Here is a 20751-nt window from a genome sequence, read left to right as displayed (position 1 = left end):
TGAGCAGTAGCATGTTACTCTTAGTAAATCATGCAGATTATTAATCCTGAATTTAATCTTTTTTTAAATACAGAAAACCTAAAGATAGGCCAAAATTGATACAATATATCTAGCCCTCTTTCGCCCTCTCACCCCCATGAGTTATTGGGTGTGAAGAGGGTTCAGACTAATTTCCTGTGTGTTTTTAAAATAGAGATGGGGGGAAAACAATACACTAATTCTCAGTGTGTGTCTCTCTCTCCCCCTCTCCATCTGCCCCCACCTTGAAATCAGAGGGATACTATAAATGGGACCTTGAACCTATCCTTGCTGTTTTTGCAAGACCAGCATTGCAATTTCTTTTGCCCATCTCAGAGTAAAAACTTACCTGAAAACTCCTCATATCCAAAATGTCAGGACTCCCAGCATGCGTCATTCACATAAAAATAACCATTTCATCTCCTCTTTGGGGTGTCCTTTATTCTAGTCAGCTAGTTTTGCTGCACTTACTTGAAGCTTGTGAAGGTGATGAAACACTCACATTTCACTTAATATTTTTTATTAGGTCCTACGAAAAAGGGCAAAGAACTGAATACAGAGCGTAGCTTTTTCCTCAGAATGAAGTGTACACTGACCAGCAGGGGAAGGACAGTGAATATAAAGTCTGCAACCTGGAAGGTAACCAACCAAGGGGTACACATGAATATTGATATGACTAGAACCCTTGTTTGTTCCAAATGCGAATACTAGCACCTGATGAGATCTGAAAAAAAGTATAAAATAATTAGCTTGCAGCAGTGCAATTTGGCATTCTCCAATTTCTTGCTGATTTGGTAAAACCTACAGTGCACTCTTGTGACTGTAAACTCTTAATATATGCTGCACTGCAACTTAGAACACATCTAGGATGTAACTGAAAATTCATTTTCAAAATAAGAGAACCTTTTTAATACTGACCTTTCAACTTCAGTCAGGAGTCACTAATAATTAAAATATTTGTGTGACGCTTCTTGCTCTTGCATAAAATTAACTAGGATTACATCATGATGACTGATTCTGATTGACTTTAAAGTGGTTACCACAGTCAAGGTAACTTTGTGAAGGAGCCTAGCATTATTATTCCTCTTTTGCTGGTTCTTCCCCATACCATAACTGGAATAAAATATAGCTAATCTGAGTCTCTTAAAATGGATCCATCTTCTTTCCAGATAAAATATGGTCACTTCTGTATATCCAGTGACTGCACTCCGTTCAGAAAGGTTTTTCCATGGCTTTCATTTGTCACATATTCATGATCAAATCCCCAGTTATACAAACAATTTTGACTTCAGACTCCTAAGGAGGCAGAAAGTGATTGCCAGGCTTTTGTATTTTAGGAATATTTGGAGTATGATGGAACTCTCTCCTCGCACCTTCATCCCCACAAAAAATGCAAAATACAGCTTTGTCTTCTATCTCTGTTTCAGACAGAAATATAAGATATTTCTTCTGTCTGTGTTTCAGTTTGAAACATAAGCAATCAAACGCCATCTGCTAATGCACAATGCCACTGATGAGTGATTGCACTCATCTGTTGGTTGTAGAGGCAATTTTCAAAGATGAATCAATTAACTTTAGTATAAATTCAGTGAGCACCAAAAAGGGAAAAAGGTTGGTAGCCAACTTAACATTTTTAATGTGCATAGTGTAAGTGTGGAGGAATTTTTTTTTTTACGTAACTGTAGCAGATGTCATATATTGCTTGAATGCTGTTGTTGCATTTTGATTATTGACACCAATAGTTCACCTAGGGAGAGAGGAAGGCCACTGCCCACTTTGACATTACAACGGTTATAATTTCATATCTCCTTTTCCAATACGGAACTTGGTTTTTAAATTATTTTTTTTATTCTGTAGGTACTTCATTGTACAGGGCATGTTCGTGTGTATGATACCTGCAATAATCAGACTCTCTGTGGATATAAAAAGCCTCCCATGACATGCTTGGTGTTGATTTGTGTACCTATCCCTCATCCATCAAACATTGAAGTCCCTTTGGACAGCAAGACATTCCTTAGTCGCCACAGCCTGGATATGAAATTTTCGTATTGTGATGAAAGGTAAAGCCAAATATAAGCACTGACAAACATTCAATGCATTATTGTAGTTTTTATATTTGTGGGTAGTTTTATTTCTTAATTTTTACTCATCTATAAAACTGAGTTAATATGTGATACTTCAGGTTTTACTAGCTTGTCATTTTTTTTAATTGGTCAATATATTTTATGTAAAAAGCAAAGTTTTTTTTTTTTTTTTTAAACCTGAAAAGTTTACCACATTATGGAAACAATTCCTGTATGGAGTCATCACTTATGGAACAATTTGAATTGGTGAAGTAGCACCTTTCATCCAGAAGGATCCAAAGGCACTTTAAAAACTAGATACCCTTTTACCTATCAGTGAAGTGCAGCTACCTCTGGGATGCTGCTAATTTCAGTGTTTTATAGTTCTTTTTATAAACCTTTCTTGCATATGTATAGTTGACCACTTCTGAGCAAAATGCATTTATCTAACAGGCTCGTATTGAAAACTTAGCTTATCAAGTTCAGAATATGGAATAAGTAACCTTACGTTTTATTTAAAACTCAACTCAATAGCAGTGCATGCTATTTGCTTCTTATTGATAGAATAAGTGGTCGTAGATTGCGTCTTCTAACTTAAACTGTCGTTTCATCAGATTGCTGTTTGATTCAAGCAAATATTGCATGTTAGTGCAAGTGTTTCCTCAGAACTGATTTGCATGCAGAAATTGCACCACTTCAGCCAATTTAGTGAGATCAGTGCCAGTTCTGTGTGTTCTATTTCTCGGTTTCTTTTGACGAAGGCAGTTAAACTGAGTGCTCTTTTTTGTTCTGTGTACAACGCTGCCATCTGGTGGTTAAAGGGAATATGATTTGATTTAAATCCAAAAAGACTTTCACTTGTAAAAGTTAGGATTGCTGAAATTTCAGATTCTCATTCCTCTTAAACAATTACCGAATTAAAATAATTACAGAATAAAATAGTGCTGAAGCAGGTATAATGTCTTATCTATATTTGATTTAACTTCTGAATATAGTATTAGAGACACAAGGTGGGTGAATATAGTATTGGCACAAATTGCATACTACATCCTGTAAACCATTGTCCTGTATTTACTAAGAAAAAAATTGATGTATAAAGACCTGAGATTAGATTTTAATAACCAGAAGTGGAGGGTTATGAACATTCCAGCTGGTAGTAAAACTGCCTAGAAATACTAGTGGAATAGGACTAAGATCTTTGAGATAGACAAACATAAGAAGAGACAAGTTTCCTCTGTTTAACCCTGCTTGAAAGGAAAACTGTCATTTTAAATGCACCACTGTTGCTGGCAGTGTATTCATCTGGGAGTTTCTGGTTTGGAAGAGATTGCATCTTTAGAGCCATTAACATGTACATTGAATTTATTCATCTAATCATAAAAATAAATGATCGTTAGCCACGTGGTCAGGGATGCAGAACCATGCTCTTGGTGACCCTACACCTCTGACAGCCATAAGCTGGGACTGGTCGACTATATGGGTCACTCAATAATTACCCTGTTCTCTTCATTCTCTCTGAAGCACTGGTACTGGCCGCTGTTGGAAGATGGGATACTGGGCTTAAATGTACCATTGCTCTGACCCAGTAGGGCCATTCTTATGTTTATATTTACGTCTCTCTTTCTGCTTTCACTTAACCTTTTTTCGTTTCAATTTAAAGAATTACAGAGCTGATGGGATATGAGCCAGAAGAACTCTTGGGTCACTCCATCTATGAATACTACCATGCTCTGGACTCTGATCATCTGACCAAAACTCATCATGATAGTAAGTAGAAAGACAGACCTATAACTCTCTGTAATTTAGATAAGACAGGGTGGGGATAGGGAGGGAATTGCTTGAAAGTTTTTAATAGCAAGTGTGGATCTGAAGTGATTAATGTATATTTTCACTTTAGCTATAAAAAGCCACTTCATTATTCTAAAGTTGACCTTTCTGCTTTAGTGTTCACTAAAGGGCAAGTGACTACAGGACAGTACCGAATGCTTGCTAAACATGGTGGATATGTCTGGGTTGAAACTCAAGCAACTGTTATATACAGCACTAAGAACTCCCAACCACAGTGCATAGTGTGCGTAAATTACGTCTTAAGGTAAGCTGTGAGTAGTTAAACACTTTTTTTGCAGGTTTCTTTATTATAGATTGAGCCAAAGCCCAAAGGATCTGACCTCAAGTTAGACAGGTGCTGGCACTTGCTATCTCCTTTATAAACAATGCTTTGCAATTGTCTAGAAAATTGCCAGTTATAGGTTAAGGGAGCAATAAACTGGGAAGTAGAATTACTCTTTTTAATGTATACCTAGAACTCCCAATGATATCAATGGGGAAATCTGAGTGTAGAATGAGGATGGACTTTGCAGGAGAGGTGCAGCAAGGGGCTGGAGTGTAGAGTACGGGAGGTGACTCAGGATAGGGATGTAGGCTCTGGCCTGACGCCATTACCTCGAGCAGCTCTAGGGTGGCAGTGGGGCTAAGGCAGGGACATGGTGCTGGCTGCTTCTGGGAGCAGTGCGAGGCCAGGACAGGCAGGGGAGCCTGCCTTAGCCCTGCTGTGCCACAGGGCTGGCAACCCTGCAGGCCAGATTAAAAGCCCTCATAGGCTGAATCCGGCCCGCAGGCCATAGCTTGCCCTTCCCTGGGCTAGATAGATGTAAATTGGAGATCTGGACCTTTGTCTAGAGTTCAATATACCTTTTTGTCTGGAGTTTTTCAGTGGTGTTTTAACTCTGTCACAAAGCATTAGTAGTTAAAATATAATCTTTTCTACCATTTCTTCATCAGTGTGACTTTTTGTTTACTCAAAACTTTTAACTTTTCACTGGTAAAATAACTGTATTGCTGATATTGACCACATCTGGCTGTTTTTGGAAATCTTCTGAACTTCTTCGAAATTGTGAATGAATTTGTAATAACCATTAAGACAGCATATAAGTGTTGTAAAAAAAAAATTGTTAAAAGATTTCCATCTGTTTGTTTTTTTTTTAAATCTGTTTATTACTGACATTTTCAAAAAGCACAACTGTCCTAATTACTTACATGACGTTATCCTTTTATACTATCACAATTGGTTGCTGAGAAGATTGAATTTGAGGGATGAATGGGCAATAGCAGAATTTTAAAAACTCCTGTGTTAATGAAAATGCATATAACATGAGCAAAGAGAAATAAAATAGAATTGTTTCTAAACTTCCCATGAGCTGCTAGCTGCTCTTTAAAGAATAATCTTTCTTTTTGTTTTTGACAGTGAAATTGTACAGAAGGAGTTATTTCTTTCCCTTGCACAAACTGAGTGTGTGCTGAAACCAGTGGAGTCTCCTGATATGAAAATATTCAGCAAGGCTGACCTAGAAGATACTAACAGCCTCTTTGAAAAACTTAAAAAGGAACCAGATGCTTTAACTTTGCTCGCACCAGCTCCTGGAGACACGATTATCTCTTTAGATTTCAGCAGCAATGGTGGGTTTGTGTTTAAGTCCGAGACCCTATTGATTGATTGATTGATTGATGATATTCATGTATGTTAAAATAAACATTAGAAAATAACTTGCCAATATCACTTGCCTAACAAAAAGAAATATTTCAGCTGCTGTTATTTAATGAGGTCCATAGACATGCTCAGCGCTTTTACTTAGGTTGATGGTTTTTTTTAATTTTTGTAGAGTCTGATGAGCAACAATATGATGAAGTTCCTTTGTATAATGATGTAATGCTCCCCTCATCCAGTGAGAAACTGAAGAATATAACTTTGGCAATGTCCCCACTTCCTGCCTCTGAAATTACAAAGCCACTTCGTAGCAATGCTGACCCTGCACTCAATAGAGAAGTTGTATCAAAACTGGAGCCAAACACAGAGCCACTGGAACTTGCGTTTTCCAGTCGCCGTAGGCAAGAACAGCCAGCCAGCCCTTCTGATGCAAGCACTAACCAAAGCTCACCTGAGGTCAGTCATACAGTTTGGAGAAACAATCATCAAAATAAATGTCAAGTAGGCTTTTGAGTAAATATCTCTAGACAATGTGTGTGAACAGAATCTTTAGAGTATTTGCATATTATTCTGATTGTATTTCTAAATTGTGGCCATATGCTGTAAATACAATTTAACATTACAACCTGTCAATAAAAGATTACTTTACCTTTCAGTTTGAAAGCTATATTTTTAGGTTTTTTTTTTTAAAAATTAGAGATTAAAAGTGCATATGAAGTGTGTAGCTGCTTTGAGTATGTCTTTTAAGGAACTTAGGATTCAGAGAGATGCTTATTGCAATTAATGAGTGAGTTACAGCAAATCACTGACACATTTATACCTGTCCCCAAACTGTGGCAATCTGTTAAAACTGATGATAGTGAAAACTCTGGGCATATTTAGACGAATGCAAATACTATCCAATCCCATTCCATTTTCATTAATTTTTTGCAATTATAGTTTGGTTGCATTTTGTGTATTTTTTTAAAGTGAAGCTATAGAATCACAGGACTGGAAGAGACCTCAAGAGGTCGACTAGTCCAGTCCCCTGCACTCAAGGCAAGACTAAGTATGATCTAGGCCATTCCTGACAGGTGTTTGTCTAACCTGCTCTTAAAAATCTCCAGTGATGGAGATTCTACAACCTCCCTAGGCAATTTATTCCAGTGCTTAACCACCCTGACAGTCAGGAAGTTTTTCCTAATGTCCAATTTAAACCTCCCTTGCTGCAATTTAAGCCCAAAATAACACAATGTTAAACCAATTGAAAATTTGTACTTAAAACTGAATTGAATTGTCTTGACAGCCTTGTAGTCCCAATGACTATTGCTTTGACGTGGATAATGATATGGCTAATGAATTTAAGCTGGAATTAGTGGAAAAACTCTTTGCAATAGACACAGAAGCGAAAAATCCATTCACTACTCAGGTATGTACATTAAGTTAAACTTATGTGTCATCTTAAGCCTATCCTAGAGCACAGTATTTGTATGCTTATTTTATCGAATGTTAAAATTAATGTGTTAAATACAGGAGCAGTATTTCTGGGAAAAAAAAAAAAAGAGTTGGTAGCTGGTTTCTCAATAGTTTTTGAGATATAAAAAAAATGGTGCTCACAAAGCACTATTCCAGAGGTTTGGGGAGAGAGGAAGTGGCAGACTATTTACAGATCATTAAGGCATTCTTGTTATTGCACAGATTCGCTAAAACTTTATTTACCCATTTGTTCTTGCAGGAAACTGATTTAGACTTGGAGATGTTAGCTCCTTACATCCCAATGGATGACGACTTCCAGTTACGATCCTTTGATCAGCCGCCTTCACTGGACAGTGGTTGCGCCAGCTCTCAGAGTGTGGCCACCAGTACCATATTTCAGCAAACTCACACACTGTCTCCTGTCGCTGAGGAAATAACACCAGTGAAAACAGAATGCATGGATGACATTAAGACTCTAATTGTTTCTCAGTCTCCTGTCCTCATAATCAATGAAACCAACAGCGCCCCACCATCACCATATGGTGGAAATCGAAGCCGAACTGCATCTCCAATCAGGGCTGGAAAAGGAACATTGGACCAGACGGAGAAATCTTATCCAGGAACACCCAATTTGTTAACAGTCACTTTGAGTAAAAGGTATTTTAAAAACAAAGCTGAGATCCTGTTACCCATTAATCTTGAAGAAATTAGACCTGTAATATAGTTCTCTAGGCTGTACAGTAGATCTTTATTGTCTGCTGTTGTCTTTGATCCCTTTTTTTTGAACAAGCTATATACCTTAATTTGTGTTTTAAAAGAAGATTTTAGGTTTAGTGCACTTCAGCAGCAGACTGGAGTTGATTTTCCAGAACCTTTTTTGCATTTGTATTTACATCAAGCCTTTGTGTAGAAAACAAGCAATTGAACCATTCTTCATTTTTTTGTTCTGCTCCCCTTCATACCTGAGTTGTTCAAACAAAACAGTCCAGTAGGCCATCTGAAAGAGGGTATGTATAAGTAATTTCTTATCCAGTTTCTGATGTGATGCAGAGACTGTAGTTATGCCTTAAGCTTATATGTTATGCTTAAAATAAGTCATACTTCAGCAATATGGATTATGGGCATCCGTAACAGATTTTTATCATGACATAGTGTCACCAAATCAGAATTTAAATCCATTTGATAAAACCAAGTAGCTTTGTCTGTGCACAGACATGCAAAATGGATATTTTAACTGCTCTCCCCATGCCCGCTCTCAAAAGAAGGGCAGTAGAATGACACGTACTTAAGCTTTCTCTGTTTTTCTGTAGAGAGGAACTTTTTAAAGGGCAGCCAGTTTTTCATGTTAAGATCAGAAGTAGTTGACTTAGCAAGATTTAAAGCTAGAATTCTTTTTAATCATACATTGAAAAAGTGAATCACTCACATAGAAAATTAGGACACATAAATAACTGACTGTCACTGTGAAATATTTATTTTACAAAGTGTTTATTAAAGACTGGCTTGAGGATAGTAGGAACTTTAACAGACTGAATCCATTTTTCTTAGGTCTGCTGCAATGGATGAAGAACTGAATCCAAAGATGCTAGCTTTGCATAACTCTCAGAGAAAGCGAAAGATGGAATATGATGGCTCACTTTTTCAGGCAGTGGGAATTGTAAGTTTTGGTGATATTTTCCTTTTAAAATTAGTTGTAATCTTACTGTTTCCAGAATTAACCATTGATACAGAATCTTGACTTTAGCTAGTGGCATATAGTAAAATCCTGTGACCAAAGTAATCATTTAAGTTAATAACATCCTATGTCTTCCTGAAGCAAAACGCTGATTTCAATTCTTTCCTACTGTCAAAATAGTTTTAAACTACCCTCTGCATCCAGACAAATGTCTGTTAGATATAAGATAAACTTTTCATTTGTGAAACAGATGGGGATTTGTTTAAGTAGAAAATAAGGCATTGTAAGAACGAGACTAAAAACAATGTTCACCTGCTAACAATGTGTGTCATTGCTATTTCAAACTTTACCTCCATGTCCCTCAAAGTCAGAGACAGTGCAAAGAGCTGGAACAGAAGCAGCACAGATTTGAAGGATGTATAAAGCCTACAAATATAAATAGATTTATAGTTTTTATACATGTGCCTTGAATAGACAAAATCAGAACGTTAAAATGGGAACATTATGGACTAAAAAGAGGGTTGAGGGCACAGTCTATCTGTAGTTAGTGATTGTACTAGTGAATAACCCATCACTTGTCCTTAAAGCACCTGAAAAATTCCTTTTAAACAGCTATGTAGTTTGTATTGTTTCACTTACCAGGGTGTTCCACAACTTTATCATCTCTCATAAAATTATTTTAGCTAAATTCCATCTGGGGAATTTTGGTTTGGGGTTTGTTTTGGGGTTTTTTACACAGTCAGTATTCTGAAATCCTGGGATTTGACATTCGTACAGATACATTTCTCTGCCCTTGATGTATTTTGAGAACTTCAGAGAGCTCTTATTGCCTATGTCACTAGTCAAATAAAATCCGATTTAAAAAAAAAAAAATTCACACAGGTTAATTTTCTACAATGGTATGCGTCTCGAGACTTTTTCTGATTCTTCAGTGTTCTGTAATGTAAGTGTGCTCTTAGAATATGTCTATATAGCAAAAAAAAAAAAAAAAAGCCCATGACAGCAAGTCTTAAAGCATAGGTCAACTGACTTGGGCTTGTATTGCAGGACTAAAAAAAACAGTATAGACATTTGGGCTCTGGTTGGCACCTGGGCTCCAAGGTCCTCTCCCTGGCTGTATGGGTTTCAGAGCCTGAGTCCAAATGCCTGCGCTTTCATTTTTAGCTCCACCACACGAGCCCTGCAAGCCTGAGTCAGTTGATGTGGGCTATAAGACTTGCTGCCAGGGTTTATTGGTTTTGTTTTCTGTTCTGCTTTGTAGATGTAGGCTAGCATGCTCTAGAGTGTTTGTTTTCTTCCAAATAGCGAAATTATCCCTACATCATCTCCTGGCTTTGGACTGACTGCTTGCATTTTGTCTACTGACTGTCTGACCTCTTGTCTCCCAGAAGGCTGGAGAAAACTTTGTTGTACATCCAGTTCTTCTTTAAAGCTCCTGCAGCTTTTTGTTATGTCATTTAAAGGCTCTCTTGTTTTTATTCTCCTTAGTGTCTCAATCTTTTTTTATTTTTTTTAAATAAAACATTGTAACATTGTATTTTCATTCTCTTTACTCTTTGCGTTCGCATGCATGTTTGTTTGTTTTTTCCTGACAGCCTTTTAGGAATTCATTGTTCTCCATCGATGTTCTAATGATTCTTGCTGCCTTTGTCTTGCATATTGTTGCTATGGCTGCCATATTTTTCCCATTTAGGCCATTTCAACAGATGTCACCACTGATAAAATAGCAAATGATCTGTGCTGGCTTCATGTATTGCAGTGTAAGCCAGCTGTTAAAATTAAGGTTCTGTTAAGGCTTCCATTTATAGAGTGCCTCTCATCCCCTTTTCTCACGTTCATCATTTTCTTAATTTCTCCTTTTAGCTAAAATTTCGATTACTGATTTTCTCTGCTTAAAGGCAACATCTTTCTGTCCATGTATTTGAAAAAACCCTGGCAAAAATCTGAGGGGGCATCAAAGATTTCCATGTGTCCCCCTCACCCGTCGCCTCTGGCTTCTGCCCAGCAGAGAGGGGGGTTTCGGGCCTTCAACCCTGTGGTGCACGTGTGCCAGGGCTTCAGTAGGAGCAGGGCTGAGGCCCTGAGTCTGGGCAGGTGCCTCCCTTGGGGCTAAAGCTCTGAGAGCCACACCCTGCTTTTCAGGGCCGAAAGCCTGAGCAGGTGCCTCTCACAGGGCTAAACTCTGAAAACCTCCCTCCCCACAGGGCTGGAGCCCCAAACCCCAGCAGGCACATGACTCTCCAACTTCTGACAATTGAGGGTCAGTAAATTTGACCATCCGGGTCTAGGTTTTACTGAGAACTAGTTCTAAACCAGCTTGTACAACCTGCCCCAAGTGGAGCTGGAAGCATTTGACATCTGTTTTGCACATTTTTTTAAAAGAAAACTGCCACTAAGTTTAGGTTTATACGATCTCATATTTTAGGATTATGTAAATATAGATCCTGGTTTCATAGAACTACAGATAAAATTTTATGCTCCTGTGACTGTGGCGTTCCATAGCTCTTTGTATGAAGAGAAACTGGAATATTGTCATCTATTATTTGGTGTTTTTTGTTTTTGTTTTGTTTTGTTTTTTTAACAAGGACATTTTGGATACATCTACACAGCAAGCCTCATAGCTTGGATCAACAGACTTGGGCTCAGGGGGCTTGCACTACAGCTCTAAAAATAGCTGTGTAGACATTCAAGCTCAGGCTGGAGATTGAACTCTGAAGCCCTTCCCTGAACCCCAACATCTACATAGCTATTTTAGCACTGTAGCTCCTGCTCCTGCGCCACGCGCCACCCCCACCCCCCCGGTACACTAGGCTCTGAGATTCTTTTGCTGTGTAGATGTATTCTAGTTCAAAAGAAAGACATTGGTGTCATAAGATTGCAAAACGAATGAATCAGAAGTTGGGAAATGTAATGTGAACTGCTCTGTTGCGCACACAAATATACTAGCTATGTTAACCTTCCTATGAAAATGTAATATTTAAATCTTCTGACTACTGAGTCATTCATTTGAACCTTTTTACACAAACGGCAGTTTTCCTTGTTTATATAGATTTCACATCTGCAGAAAATTCTTAGCGAAAAAGTGAAGTGATTCAAAGTGAAAAGCAACATACCTGAATATTTAAGTCTCTAGGATTTTCACAGCATTCCACTGTCTTCACCCCTCTGTGTTCAACAGCCATCTACCAGAGAGAGGACAGAACTTCCAAATCCGGGCACCAGTATTAGGACTCTTGCCAGCTGTTGCCCAGTTTCTAAGCATTCCTGTAGATGGTTGGCTTTTCCTTTGTCTTGCTTTCTGGTTTAGCAGACCTGTTTTCTTACCTATTCCAGGAAGCAATAACTTTCCTAGGAAGACGCACACAGCCTTCTACTCTCTCCTATACCCCAGAATCTCTTGTCTGCTGCTGTCCCAAGTGATTCTAGAGCCACAGCTGTGATTGGACGAGTCAGGATTCCACATTTGTACGGCCCTACCAAATTCAGGGTCTATTTTGATCAATTTCATGGCAAGAAGGGGTTAAAATTGGTCAAATTCACATTTTTCAGATGTTTATATCTGAAATGTCATGGTGTTGTAACCATGGGGGCCCCAACCCAAAAGGTACCCGGAAGTAGGTCTGATCTCCTCTGAGAGCAGCCCTGCAAGTGAGGAAGAAATCCTGTCCCTCCCCAGCCCGGCCGGGACTCCCAGCTAGGAGCCTCTGGCGGGGACAGATCAGATGTCACAGGGAAGGGCTTATTTCATGATATGTGACGTTTTTCATGGCCGTGAGATTGGTAGGGCCCTACACACTGGCAATGAGAACAAAAGAAAGGGGGCAGCTGAGCTGGGAGGCGAGAGAATTGGCGTGTGGGAGCAAAATTTACATAACTAGATATAAAAATCATGTACATTTTTGTGCACGTGGGGATTGGGAACAGTAGTAATGCCATAGTAGTTCTTCTCTCTTCTCCTATGTTTATTTCCATTTACTTCAGTGAACTCTGCGGCCTGCTCAGGCAACAGCAGTGACCAGCAAAAGTAGTAAGAGGTGGCTGGGGCGTATGTATACGTATAGTGCAGAATTTTGAGGATGGTGTTTGTTTGGTTTTATTTAAGAAGGAGATAACCTTGGTTTTCTGTGTGTACCTTTTTGCTTCTTTAAAAAAAAAAAAAAAAGTGACTTGTAAACATCAGTCTACACTAATTTGCTCTTAAACTTTCTCTCAGGTACTGAATGAATTCAGTTTTAAATAGTAGCAGCATGTTAGTAACTATAGTGACATGAAATAGTGATTTTCCTCTTGAAATTTTGGCATACGTGATCTGCAGAAATAAGGGGTATTTTTGTTTTTGGGTTTTTTTAAGGGATCTTTATTCCAGCAGTTAGAAGATTGTGGCGCGAATGCATCACTGTGTTGGAAACGTGTAAAAGGATGCAAATCTAATGGCCAGAATGGAGTGGGACAAAAGACAATCATCTTATTATCAACTGGTTAGTGTTCGTGTGTGTGTGTGGGAGGGAGGGAGGGAGGGGGGAAATGAAGTATTAGTAAAGCTGTATTGGCTAATGGGACTTGCCTCCCCCTATATACTAATTTGGGAAATGTAAAAATACAGTAAGTAATGTGCCCTTATCTTTATCCTCTTCCTTTCTAGATATAGCAAGTAAGCTCCTAGGGCAGTCAATGGATGAGACTGGACTACCCCAACTTACCAGTTACGATTGCGAAGTAAATGCTCCCATACAAGGCAGCAGAAACCTGCTACAGGGTGAAGAATTGCTCAGAGCTCTGGATCAAGTTAACTGAGTTTTCACAATACTTGTTCAGGTTTTTTTTTGGACACTGGAGAATCACCACCTAAAGCAGTCTATTTATATTTTCTATATCTGATTTTAGAAGCCTGGCTACAATACTGCACTAATTCAGTTAGTTCCGTTTCGATCCCCTTTCTACTTTACTTACTTTGACAGATTTTTTTCATATATTCCTTATGTAACAACTCAGATTATAGTGCATTTTCATAATTCTTTGGTACATACACTTAAAGTCCATTACATTTAAAACATCCTTGCAATAGCAGCTTTGAAATGCACCTGATTTTAAAAACATATTTATTTCTATTTTATTTTTATTTTTTTTTTGGCTTGAGAGTTTCATTGACAGAATCCTACCAATAAAATGTCACACAGTAAAACAGTCAGTCCTTCCCGCCTGCTCTTCCTAAGTAGTTGGAAATACGTACGTTTTGTCAGTTATTTTAAAACAAATTTTTTTTAACGATTTTTTATATGAAACAACAATGCTTTTCAGCAGTGCATTGTAGCCACAATCGCACAATATATTTTCTTAAAAAAAAAAAAAATACCAGCAATTCCTCATGCAATATAGTCTTTAAGGAGAAGTTTAAAACTAGTTTTTAAGGAGAAGAATCTTTGAGGGTTGTGTTTTTTTGTTGTTGTCTGTAAAATCATCATGTTTAATTCTTGAGGCTGTCATTGTTTTAGTCATGTTGTAATAGAAACTGTGTTCCTAAATGCTGTATTATGCTTATGACTGAAATGAGTATTAAGTAAAAGGGAAGGGTTTTTATCTGGAAAGGACGACAACAGCTTTTTATTTGGATACGTTCTCTTAATTTACAGAGAGGGTTTGATGTTCCTAAAGTAGTCACTTCGCCAGCTCAAAAAAATCCCTCCCTGTAGTTGTGGAAGTTCATGCTAATGTGTATCTGAGATTAAATCTAAATGTTTTGCTTCCCCTGTGTGGTATAGGTGATATTTCAAGCAGATCATAAGACATCATGCATTGTTAGCAAAGTTGCCTAGTACATCGTTGAGTTGCTCGATTATTTTGGTTTTATGCACCTTATTGCTCTTAACATCCATGTATTCATGTAGATTTCAATAACTCAATATATTTTAGAAACCTTTTTATTTTGAAATAAGTAGTTGTCTCACAAACATCTTATTTCCTATATGTACTGTACAAATTTTGCATTCACTCATTCTTTCTTTTTATGTGGTTGGATCTAACACTAACTGTATTGTTTTATTACATCAATAAACTATATGTGGACCAGGCCCTCTTGGGAAGTGTCGCATCTATTAAGAACAGTGACATCTTGATTTTTGTCATTTATATTTACGTGGTTACTGCTAACCAGTGTTCACTGATTTCAGTAAAATCCTCTCTAAGAAGTTAAAAAGGAATTTCCTGATTTGGACCCCAAAACCTATCGTGTCAATCATTTATCTGAGCCTATTCAGTACTAAATAAATTTTCAGGACAAAGACTTGTGCAGTCATTGGCAATATATTTTTAAGTAATTTAATTTTCTTTTTTTATCAAGCATACAATCAGTTATTAAATGTGGAATGAAAGTGGGAGGGAAAATATAGTTTTTGTGATAACAATGGCAAATCTTTCCATACTCGCCCAGCTACCAGCTGTCAAGGTAACTATCAAAGACAAAGCATGTCAAATTTGTCAGAGAAATCAGTTAAATTTGGAATCTTGGCATATAGATGAGATGGAAAATGCACCTGGCACTTGATTTAAAGATATGAAACTTGCTATACTCTGAATGTGATTGTACCATATGCTCGGCTCTAGTTTTGGTGTCAAGGTAATGGTTTTCATTTTGCTGCATTAGAATGTGGTGTCACTAGAACCAGCCTGTCACATACATGTGGAATGACAGTGTAGCTTCAGTCTAAACTTTAAGGCAATGTCACAGCAACTTTTTTAAAAATCCATGCTCTAAGCTGGGGCGGGCAAACTTTTTGGCCTGAGAGCCACCTCGGGTTTCCTAAATTTGTAAGGAGGGCAGGTTAGGGGACGGGGTTGTGACCCGGCCCCCAACTCCTAGCTCCCCCCCGCCCGCCCCCCAGACTCCTGCCGCATCCACACACCCCTGTTCCCTGACCGCCTCCAGACCTCCACCGCCCCATCCAACCCCTCCTCTCATTCCTGAGGGCCCCCCCAGGACACCTGCCCCATCCAACCAGCCCTTCGTCCTGCCCCTGACTACTTCCTGCTGCCCCATTCAACTCCCCCCTCCCCACTTACTGACTGTCCCCCCCGGGACCCCTGCCCCATTCAACCCCTTATCCACGCCCTCAACCACCACCCCAAACTCCCTTGCCTTCTATCCAACAATCCCTGCTCCCTTACTGCATTGCCTGGAGCACTGGTAGCTGGCGGCACTACAGCCATGCCACCCAGCTGGAGCCGGGCCCCGCAGCTGCCACCGCGCAGCACAGAGACTGGGTCAGACTGGGCTCTGCAACAGCACTGTCCCGGGAACTCACAGCCCCGCCGCCCAGAGCATTGTGCAGGTGGCAGACCGAGTGAGCTGAGGCTGCGGAGGAGGAGGAACAGCGGGGGATGGGCCGGGGGTGAGCCTCCTGGGCCAGGAGCTCGGGGGCTGGGCAGGACGGTCCGGGCTGGATGTGGCCTGCAGGCTGTAGTTTGCTCACCTCTGCTCTAAGCAATCTTTTTATACTTGAGACAATTTAACCTCTTCCTGGAATCCATACTTTCTGTAGCAATTATACAAGTAGTGTACGTTTTTCAAGAACACCTACATGACTTAAGGGCCTTGGCTCCCATATAACTGCGTAACTTTGAAAAACGGGACTTCTCATTGAAAGTCAATGGGACTTGAAGGGTAAAATGCTCAAGAGTGCCTGTCTTTTACAATTCGTTAACTCACTAAAAGTGATGGCTAAAAACATTCAAAAAATTAATCCATTTCTAAAACTATTAGCTGGATAAGATGCAAAATTCTCTAACTGAGAAGCCAATATTTTTACAATTAAATTGGGAATGTATTGGCATTTACTTCTGAGAAAGCTTTACTTTAATGTAAGGAGCTTCAAAGTCAGTGACAGGATACTGCCAAAAGTCTACCCTCTGGGTTGCGTGTGTTCGGGGAAAAAAACAGAAAATACTGTGTGCCTAGTTACAGAACTAGAATTTTGTCCCGTTTTATAGACTTTTACAGACACTAGGCCAAGATTTTAGGTTCCTGTTCTTGAAATCTCTGGTCCATAAGGCCTCTTACATCCATATTTGGGCAAAATGTTCAAAAATGCTGAACACTCAGCAGCTCAAATAAACTTGATTAGGAGCCTAGCTAAGCACTGGTTCTTGATAATCTTGGTTGTAAAGTTCAATTGCAAAAGAGTATATGACACATACATGCTTTGTATAATATGAAAATTCTAAAGTAACCTTTAACATTGGGCACACTGAGTCCAAACTTGTAAAGATAGCCTTTAAATATGTGACCAAAACTGTACAGTTTGTCAGTAAATCCAAGGGAAAGAAGAGTTGCTATTCACTCACTGTTCTGATGACCTGTTGGTCCCTCCTCCATGCCATCCCATAGTCCTTCATCTGCCTCTGAGACAGTTGCAGCAAAAGGAATGTGCTGAATTCTTCATGGCTTCACAAGGCAGCTGTTGTCTTGAGAAAATTGTTCAAGAAGCTCCAAGTTCTCCCTTCCCATTCATAGGTCAACTAGAGATACTTACTGGAGAATCAGACTTCTAGGCCTGTCAGGCATTCGTAAAGACACTTCTCGGGTCTCAAGCCAAAGCCTACAACTCCACAAATCTTTGTCCCTTCCACCAATAGTAAAATCCAATAAAATATTCACTTTCTGTGTCTTTCAACAACTCTCCCAATAGACATGACTTTTCCCAGCTGAAACTTTTTTTTTTTTTTTTTTTTTTTTTTTTGCTAAATCTCTCTTTTACCGTTCTGCTTCATCTTGCCATAGCACTCTGTGGAGCTTATTTTAGAGGTACCTCCCTTGATGACCAGTCACACCCTTACTAATCAGCCCTTATCTGTGGAAGATGATGATTTATCTGAGGGAGAAAATCATACTACAAGAATTAGAGGTAGAGGGGAAAGTAGACTCCATGCAACCCTTGGCTATTAGGTAACTAGAGATGGGAAGTGTCCTTGCTCTTACTGAGAGATGCCCTAGCAACCCAGGAGGACATTAGAAAGCAGACAGTTGAGAAGAGCATTAGTTGTAATGTTGAAATGTCATTGTCATACACCAACAAGCCCTTGGAGAGTTTAGAGAATGTACCAGTTGAAATGCTGAAGTAAATGTTACTGGTATGTACTGCCATACTCATTGAATTTAATCTTTCTGGGGAAATGCAGACTACAAATCAACTTTTCCTTCAACTGCAGCAAAATTGTAAAAGCTTGCAACTGAGTTACTTTGGGGATTTTTCCCCAGAATAGAATCATCAGCTGAAGACCTTCTCAATCTGACTTTATTCTTGAGATGATTTACCAGATCCCTGTGGAAACAGGATACAGCATAGTAAACAGTTTGTTCCACTCACTGGAAAGATAAAATAGTTCCTTGTGCCTCATAAATGGAAGAGAGTTTGAAAACAATACAACTGCAGGCCTAGTTAGTGGCTAGTCAACAAAATTTCACTAAACTCTAGTCTTTTGTGTAAAATAACCAAAAGTATCTTTAGCATTTGAAAAACTAAAGATGTTATTTTGCGCTCGCGCGCGCTCTCTCTCTCTCTCTCTATATATATATATAAATATGGTTGAATCAATTTTTTTGCTTGGAATTTGGAAAGATGCATGCCATGGCTACACCTAGGATATGTGGTGGTGGCAGGAAAAAGGAAATAAGCTAAAAGGCATTTTTAGAGGGATGGACTATGAAAGCAATACTTCTGAAAGACAAGCTAGATGAATTTTAATATCAGCAAAATGACATGATTCAAGACTAGAGGCATTATGTCACAGAAGGTAGGTATTCTTTTACAGTACTGGTGAAACTGGAAATACTGTGTTCAGTTTTGCATATCTCATTACATAGGCAAAGTGGAGATCACTGTCCTATAAACTTGAATGAGGAGTACTTGTGGCACCTTAGAGCCTAACCAATTTATTTGAGCATAAGCTTTCATGGGCTAAAACTCACTTCACTGGATGCATGTAGTGGAAAATACAGTCGGAAGATATATACACACAGAACATGAAAAAATGGTGTTGCCATACCAACTGTAACGAGAGTAATTAAGATGAACTATTAGCAGCAGGAGAAAAAACTTTTCCAGTGATAATCAGGAAACAGACTGGAAGTGGATGGTTTATTAGCATGGGGAAGCAAAAAGTTATACAAAGTAAAAACTGTTTCCCCATGCTAATGACCCATCCATTCCCAGTCTGTTTCCCCATGCTATTTTTCCCCTACTGTTACTCACGCCTTCTTGTCAACTGTTGGAAATGGGCCATCCTCATTATCACTACAGAAGTGTTTTTTTCCCTCTGACTGCAAATAGCTCACCTTAATTAATTACTCTTGTTATAGTTGGTATGGCAACACCCATTTTTTCATGTTCTCTGTGTGTATACATCTTCCAACTGTATTTTCCACTGCATGAATCCAATGAAGTGGGTTTTAGCCCATGAAAGCTTATGCTCAAATAAATGTTAGTCTCTACGGTGCCACAATTATGCCTCATTCTTTTTACTGATACAGACTAACACGGCTACCACTCAAACCTACAAACTTGAGTTATCAGTGCAGATACATCAGCAAAGATTATAGCATTTCAGAATTCTATCAGTTCTTCAGGATGCTGAAATTTCACACCCCTTCTCTGACAGCTGTGTCTCAGGCCAGCCTCATGTCACTATCTGCTGTTCTGGAGCCCTTCTGTTATGCCCCTGGACTTCTGTGTGTCAACCTGATTGTTGTCATATGACCTTGGTATCCGCATCTTGACAAGTTCTGTGCAAGTGCGTACTACTTTGTGATGTGAATAGGGTAATGGGAAAGGAGACCACAAATTAGACAACTACATACTATTTACTGAATCCTCACCCCCAGAATTGTAGTGTGGGGGTTGTGTGTGTTTATCTTTTTAATCAAGTTCCCAGCCATGTTAACAGTCTCAAACCAGTTGCCTCTAACTCCCTTTTCTCTAGATCCGCTTTGGTCAGAATAAAGACGTTTGCTGCTAAAGGAGTACTAGCACATGATGATTTGCTTCTGTAATTTCTCCTTTCCTGATCCATATCAAATATGATTTCTCAGACTGACTATCTAATACATCACAGCAACAAGAGGTAAAGCAAGTCATTATAAACACAGCTCTGGGAATGTCAAATTCAAGCCTCTAATAACAGCTATCCTGTGAAAACTGAAAAAGGTGGGTAATTTGCAATTTAAATATCCTGTGCTGAAACACACGAAGCAGCCCCTGGGGGCAGCATGGCATGAATGACACTCTTTACATTCACACAATTGCCTGGTCTCCCCTCTCCTGGGTATTGTACTTTAGGCTAGGGATGTGCAGTGATACTACAATCTTCTGCAGTATGTGAAACTGTAATAGCCTGTCTAGATAATCACAGTGTGACTCCCTCACCCCAAGTAATTAAAAGCAACCAACGCATTCATAGTGTTGGTTTTATTGTTTGTTTGAAAGGCCAGAAGGGACCATTATCGTCTAATTTGACATCCTGCCTAACGCAGGCCCTAGAATTTCACAAAATCAAAATTGGCCCCTGTTAATCCAAAATATGAGTGTCCCCACACACATGGGGGCTGAAATAACAAAAGGTGTGAAATAAAATGCAACTTTCTGTAGACCAGTCTTTAGTTTGGAAATGACAGTGTCTAAAGGTGAATTTACGGTGCTTTTGGGGAAATCCTCCTTTGTATATGTTTACTTCTGGAGGGACTACCTGAGTCACCGAGTCCAGGCCCCCACTAGCACAGGTAATTGCAGCGTAACCCTGATCATAAATTTATCAAGCTCCATCCTAAAAATAGTTGTTTGCCTCCACTACTACTAGGCGGCTGCTCCAGAACCTCACACCTCAGGGTTAGAAACCTCATATCCAGTTGAAACTTATTCACAGACAGATTAAACCTGTTTTTGCTTGTGCCCACATTGTCCCTCAGCTTAAATTGTTCATTTTTCTTCCATGGGGTTTATTCCTCTGATGTATTTATATATTAGGTATATTTCTATTTTTTAGATAGAAATAAATCTAAATCTGGGGTT

General features: G+C 39.1%; 1 protein-coding gene across 1 annotated transcript in view; it reads left to right on the top strand.

The window, feature by feature from the left end:
• HIF1A (hypoxia inducible factor 1 subunit alpha) overlaps positions 1–14763 on the top strand; it is a 49029-nt gene extending 34266 nt beyond the window's left edge. The window contains exons 5-15 of the mRNA XM_032789192.2: positions 545–657; positions 1876–2078; positions 3742–3848; positions 4026–4173; positions 5326–5537; positions 5741–6021; positions 6851–6973; positions 7280–7677; positions 8569–8677; positions 13047–13173; positions 13338–14763. Of these exons, the coding sequence (XP_032645083.1) occupies positions 545–657; positions 1876–2078; positions 3742–3848; positions 4026–4173; positions 5326–5537; positions 5741–6021; positions 6851–6973; positions 7280–7677; positions 8569–8677; positions 13047–13173; positions 13338–13489 (1973 nt within the window). The 3' untranslated portion in view covers positions 13490–14763. The remainder of the gene's footprint in view (positions 1–544; positions 658–1875; positions 2079–3741; positions 3849–4025; positions 4174–5325; positions 5538–5740; positions 6022–6850; positions 6974–7279; positions 7678–8568; positions 8678–13046; positions 13174–13337) is intronic.
• The last annotated feature ends 5988 nt before the right edge of the window (positions 14764–20751 follow it).

Source organism: Chelonoidis abingdonii, chromosome 4 (assembly GCF_003597395.2).
Source record: "Chelonoidis abingdonii isolate Lonesome George chromosome 4, CheloAbing_2.0, whole genome shotgun sequence".
Lineage (NCBI taxonomy): Eukaryota > Metazoa > Chordata > Testudines > Testudinidae > Chelonoidis > Chelonoidis abingdonii.
The sequence above is the reverse complement of the archived record's forward strand: the minus strand, read 5'-3'. Positions and strand labels throughout refer to the sequence as shown.